Raw genomic sequence first — 5340 nt, 5'->3', positions numbered from 1 at the left:
TTTGGATTGGTCTCCATGGCTCCGCTTTGATTCTCCACAGTGAAGGGTGCAGCAAGGCCCCAGGGTCCCCACCCCACCTGTGCAGGTACCAACTTTCTTGGCACAGCTCTCACCTGAGGTTTATTGCTCCCTGTTTGCTTTCCTGCTGCTGGCAAAGGGCACAGCCCCGCCCCTTCCTTCCCTGCCTTGTACCCCTCAGCGTGGCAGGAAGGAGGAAAAGGGGCCTCTGGCCTTGCACAGCCCCTCCTTGGGCAGGGAATGGCTGCTGTGAGACCCCTCTGTCCTGCAGGCCCTTGAGTCAGGAGTCCTGCTGTCCCCATGCAGGTGGGACCCTCACATGGGGCGGCATCTCCTCCCTGGCATTGTAGCCCTGTGGACAGGGGACACCTCTCCAGTGGGGTACAACCCTGTGCCCCCACGCCTGTGCCTTTTTCCAGCCTTCAGGAGAGACATGAAACGCTGGCAGCTCCCTCCCCCCAGTGACTGGTGTCTTATGCTGTGCGGACCAGGCCTGCTGCTAGAAGACCCCCTGGGCTGGGTGGTGTGGGGCAGAGCTGATCCATGGGGCTGAGCAGCAGGATGAGGAGGGGGAGGATCCCGACCTTGGCATCACCCACTGCTGCTGCCCAGGCACAGAGCTGAGCTGTGGGTTTGGGGAAGGAATGGCCAGGAAATGGCAAAGAGAAAGGAGCTGTCAGTGCCTGAGTTTCTCCACCTTGGAGCCTGGGAGAAGTCCCAGGGCCCTTTAACTGGTCCAGAGTGGGATTAAGCTCCAGGGCTTTGGGCTGAGTGGATCCTTCTGTGGGGTGCAGGTTCTGCTGTGCCCCCAGCTCTGCTCCCACCCCCAGCTTATGCTCAGAACCTGTGGGAACCCATTATCCCCACCATGTACCTGTGACCCTGCACCTGCTGGAACCCCTTCCTCTGTCAGGTGAGCCCCATCCTAGGGAAGGAGCAGGGTAAGAGCCGGGGCCTGGCCAGCTGCAGGGCCCTGGGACTCCCTGATGCACCCTCACCACCCCCTTCCCCTCTGTCTTCCATTGTCACCAGCAGCCAGCGCTCCAGGGGACTGCTCAGGGCCTTCTGCTGCTCCCTGGACCCCGGGACATCAGCACCTGGAGCTGCCTACCCACAGCAGTCAAAGCCCCTGATCCTGCTGTGTCCTGGTCCGTTCTGGAGAGTAGGGGGTGTGTGATGGGGGACTGGTTTATGTTCATCCTGTGGCATCTGGCCCAGCAAATAATAAGTATTAATATAATACTGATTTTATTAATATTTACTAATATAATCTGTTCTTTGTGCCCCTGCCTTGCCTGGGGCTTGGCCCCCTCTGCCTGCCCTGCCTCAGGGCTGGGTGGGGGTTGGTGCTGACTCCAGCCCCCCTTCCCTGCTCTGTGTCCCACAGGGAGCTCCCTGGGTCTCTTCTGCTGCTGCTCAGGGTGGGCAGACAGTGGGGAGAGAGATGGAGCCTTGCAGCCCATTTGGGCTTCTCAGGCATTGTGGGGGGCTGGAAGGCACTTGGTGACAGAGCCACCCCTGAGAGGCCAAGGAAGGGCTCAGAGAGGCCCTGACCCCCCAACTGGAGCTCTGGTGATGGTCCTTGGTGGCCTCACGTTGTCTTCTACCCGAGGGCAGGCAGGGTGAGGAGTCTCTGATGGGGACAGAGGCCACCCCATGCCCCTCCACTCACTGCTGTGACAGGTTGAGATGTGGCCAAGCCCCCACAAACTCCAGCTGCTGCTCCAGCTCCGCAATGCGCAGACTGATGTACCCCGAGGACAGCAGCAAGGCCACCATGCTGAGAACAGGCCAGTGTCAGCCAGGGGGCACAGGGTGGTGACGTGGGGCAGGAGCAGTGCCACGGCCAGGCTCCGTGTGCTCGCCCTTGGGATGGGTGTCCAAGGGGAAATGCGGGAACCCCGGCCTGCCAGTGCCACCCTGGAGAGGCTGCTGGGGCTCAGGAGGGATGGGGAGTGGGAGTGTGAGCAGGTCCTGGAGACTCACAGCAGCAGGTAGATGATGATGATGATGTTGAGAGGGCTCAGCTGGGGGTTTATCCGGGACCAAAGTGCAGTAGCCCAGGCCTGGAGCACGGTGTGGGGTCCCCCTGCTAGGAGAGGCAGTGACACTGGCATGAGAGCCCCTGCTCAGCTCTGCCAGGGTGTAAAAAATCCCCCCATCCCAAGCCCCCTGACGTACCCCAGAGGCCACAGGTCTCTGCTGAGGGCACCCATTCGCTGCTGCTGGGAACTAGTAGGGCCACCCCATCATCCTCGTCCTCTGCTTGCCTTGATGTTGGGTTTGGCTCATCTGCAGGTGACCAGGAGACAATCGATGAATGCCCTAGGGAGAGGTCTAGGTGTCCCAGGGGCACACGGGGCCACAAAGAGCTGATCCTGCACTCCCTGGAGCTGTGGGAGATGCTGCTCGGGGACGGGGAGGGTGAGGGCAGCGAGGTCACTCCCAGGCCCTGCGTGTCTGGGGAGGAGGAGCAGAGCCCAGAGCTGCCAGAGCAGGGCTGTGAGCATGCATGGGGTGCACCAGGCTGGCTGCTCACCCAGGGATTTGTGGAGGCTGTTTGGCTCCGGGGTGCTCTGCCCCAGGTCTGAAGAGCTCGAGATCTGGAAGAGGACAAGCCCCAGTCATGATGTGTGTCCCCAAAGGCACCTACCTGCCCCACTGCCATGCAGACATGGGCAGGACCTGATGGGACTTGTGTCACCCACAAGAACAGAGGGTCCTGGGGCTGGGGCTTCCCAGGAGCCATTATGGCGAGCCCACCTCATCCAGGAGGCTGGGACTGCCCCTCCTCCTGCTGTTCCCTCCTGCCCTCCCTTCCCTGGCCTTACTTGAGACTTCCTAAGAGTTTCCTCGTTGTTCACTGAGCTTCGAGGGCTCTGGCCGCTGTCCTGGACAAGGAGAGATGAAGGGAGGTGACCTGCAATGGATGGATGGAGCCCCCCCCTCCCCATCCAGGCCCCGCGTACCTGCAGGTGTTTGCAGACTGACCTCAGGAGCTGGTACGTGGCCTCTCGCTGGCGCAGCGACACAAAGAGGAACTGCGGGGGAGTGAGAAGGGGATTTGTGCCAGACCTACCCCCTCAGTGGCAGCCCAGAGCCCACAGGGACCAGGACACTCCAAAGGGCACTCCAGGTGAGGCTGCCTGCCAGCACTGTCCCTGCTCTCACCTTCTCCCCCTTTGCCGTGCGGATGCTGACTGCGTTAGGCACCAGCAACGCCGTGTTGGTCTTTTTGATGGCTGAGACGGAGCCAACAGGGACGACGGCCTGTGCCAGGGGAAACAGGCTGTGTCACCGTGTTCCCGGCTGCCACCTGTGCCTGTTCTGCTGGCCCCACGCCCACTCCAGCCCACCTTGATGTCCTTGAGCAGGAGGTTGGAGTGGAAGCAGATGTGGCGGGAGGACACGTAGAGACGACCGTGGTAGGGCACCTCTCTCTGCCAGGCACACGAGAAGCAGCCCAGCAGCACGTCCTGCTCGGCGAGCTCCCCGAAGGCTCGGCGGTAGCTGCTGTCCTGCTTGCTCAGCTGCGGGAGGTCGGGGGGCTGATGCTCAGGGCGAGCCCCGGCACCGCGGGCATCCCGCAGCCCCTTGTTCCATCATCGCGTCTGCCACGGGACCGGGACGAGCCCTCCCTCGGCCCCCGCCCCAAGAGAGCACCCAGCCGAGACCCTGGGGCTGGGACTGGCGCTGGGGTTCTGCTCCTCCGCAGACCCCAAGACTCACCGAGGGGGATGGGGGTCCCTGCGTGCCCGTGGCTACCTGCTCTGTCTCCTTGCAAGAGGGCTCATAGGTCCTGGATCTGGAAGGAGGCATCGGAGGGGGTGACTCGAGGGGCACAGGTGGGATGTGGGGCTGGGGTGCGTGATGCGTCACCGTCAGGTGCAGCACCCACCTGGTGAGCTTGGGCTGCCCCAGATGTGCACTTCCCCTCTCCTCCAGGCTCTGCCACTGCTTCTCCCCCAGCACCTCCCGCCTGCTGCGCCTCAGTTTCCCCGGCATGAGGGATAAGTCCGACAGCTCCGGGAGAGGAGGCAGGGTGTGCGGATGGTCTGTTCCTGCAGCAAAGCAGATCCCAGTGTCACCAACCTGTCCCTCCACCGGGGCGGACACGGGGGACGGGGCTCAGGCCACGCCGGGACCGGGATAGCAGAGCTCACCCGGTCGCATGACCCCTTTGCCTGTCCCATGGTATCGTGCTGGCTGCGAACCCCTGGGCAGCGGGGCCTGGGGTGACGGGGGAAGTAGTGACACCTGTAGCGGCGGGTGACGGGGAAAGTTATCCCTGGGTGGGGGGTGCCGGCCCGGGTCACGGCCGGCGCTGGGTGCGGGAGTGCTCTGGCTCCAGAGGGGACGGGAAGGCGGCTGCGGTCCCGAACCCACGCGCGGCCCCAGAACCCCGTCCCGGGCAGGCCCCGCGCTCCCCGCGCGGTACCTGCTGGGGGGCACAGCCGGGGTCCCCCCGTCCCGTCGGACCTGTCCCGCTCCCACTCCTTCCAGCGCCGTTCCTGCTCCGCTGCTATCTCCGCCTCCTCTTCCTCCTCCTCCTCCTCCCGAGGAAGGGCAGCGGGCGGAGCCGGGCGGCCGCGGCAGGTTCGCAGGGAGCGGCCGGGGCAGCCCCATCCCGGGACACCCCGAGGCTGCGCGGGGTGAGCCCCAGCCCGGCCCCCGGGGAATGCGGGACCAAGCAGCTGCCAGTGCGCTCCAGTCCCGGCAGCGCTGAGAACCAGAGCGCTGCAGCCACAGTCCCGCGGAACTCTGCGATCCTGTGGCGTTTTGCAGTTGTACGGGCACGCCGCAATCCACGGGCACTCCGCAACCCGGGACTCCGCACAGCATCGTCTGCCCGGCGCCCGCTCCCCCGCCTCCTGCGCTGGCTCCCAACGCCAGGCGAGGCCGTCCAGGGCTGGGGGCGCGTCCGCCCCTCGTCCCGGGGGTTCCAGTCGTGGGACAGGGACCCTCAGGAGGAAGCGGGGAGGGGGCGCGGCCGGGCCGGGGGCACTGGGCAGAGCCGAGACCGCGCCCCCCCCGCGGGCTCTGGGGCAGGTTCGAAGGCCACGGACCCAGCCCGGTTCAGCCCCTGCTCTCTGGACCGGGGCTGATAACGCCCCTCCCGCAGCGAGGAACGGCCATAAAGCCGGGCCGGCCCGAGGTGGGACACGGCGCGACCTGAGGGGGCTGCACCCTACACACCCACCCACTCAGGCTCCCAGTCCCTCTGCCTGGATCCCGTTCCATTCCCCCGCACCAAGCACACTCGGGGTGTCACTCCCTGCCCTTGGCCACACCCTGTCACACCCCCAGCCCCCCCCAACCCCC

At 65.1% G+C, this 5340-nt stretch overlaps 1 protein-coding gene across 14 annotated transcripts; it reads right to left on the bottom strand.

The window, feature by feature from the left end:
• Nucleotides 1–1249: 1249 nt before the first annotated feature.
• On the bottom strand, nt 1250–4995 carry LOC111940342 (GRAM domain-containing protein 2B-like). Of its 14 annotated transcripts, none has more exons than XM_086862380.1 (12): nt 4457–4569; nt 4182–4275; nt 3917–4079; nt 3748–3823; nt 3375–3548; nt 3190–3288; nt 2988–3059; nt 2850–2909; nt 2558–2621; nt 2200–2310; nt 2005–2110; nt 1250–1798 (listed from the first exon to the last, which is right to left on the bottom strand). In XM_086862380.1, the coding sequence occupies exons 2-12, from the start codon at nt 4189–4191 to the stop codon at nt 1687–1689; spliced, it is 1047 nt and encodes a 348-aa protein (XP_086718506.1). In that variant the 5' UTR covers nt 4192–4275; nt 4457–4569; the 3' UTR covers nt 1250–1686. The 14 variants fall into 14 exon arrangements, 11 of the variants coding, with proteins under 11 accessions (XP_086718506.1, XP_086718512.1, XP_086718507.1 ...); XM_086862386.1 differs by having other exon boundaries at nt 2200–2343; nt 4498–4567; XM_086862381.1 differs by having other exon boundaries at nt 2005–2107; nt 4457–4556.
• Between the last annotated feature and the right edge of the window lie 345 nt (nt 4996–5340).

This window comes from Cyanistes caeruleus, chromosome 25, assembly GCF_971803275.1.
Source record: "Cyanistes caeruleus chromosome 25, bCyaCae1.hap1.1, whole genome shotgun sequence".
NCBI lineage: Eukaryota > Metazoa > Chordata > Aves > Passeriformes > Paridae > Cyanistes > Cyanistes caeruleus.
Note: the sequence above shows the minus strand (reverse complement) of the source record. Positions and strands in the feature narration are given on the sequence as shown.

What these genes read in the sequence shown, in the direction of transcription:
- LOC111940342 (XM_086862386.1), bottom strand. An exon ending in GCACGGCAAAGGGGGAGAAG is followed by an intron (nt 3,060 to 3,189) that starts GTGAGAGCAGGG and finishes ACTCCCCCGCAG; the next exon opens with TTCCTCTTTGTGTCGCTGCG. An exon ending in CAGCCTCCACAAATCCCTGG is followed by an intron (nt 2,344 to 2,557) that starts GTGAGCAGCCAG and finishes ACCTCTCCCTAG; the next exon opens with GGCATTCATCGATTGTCTCC.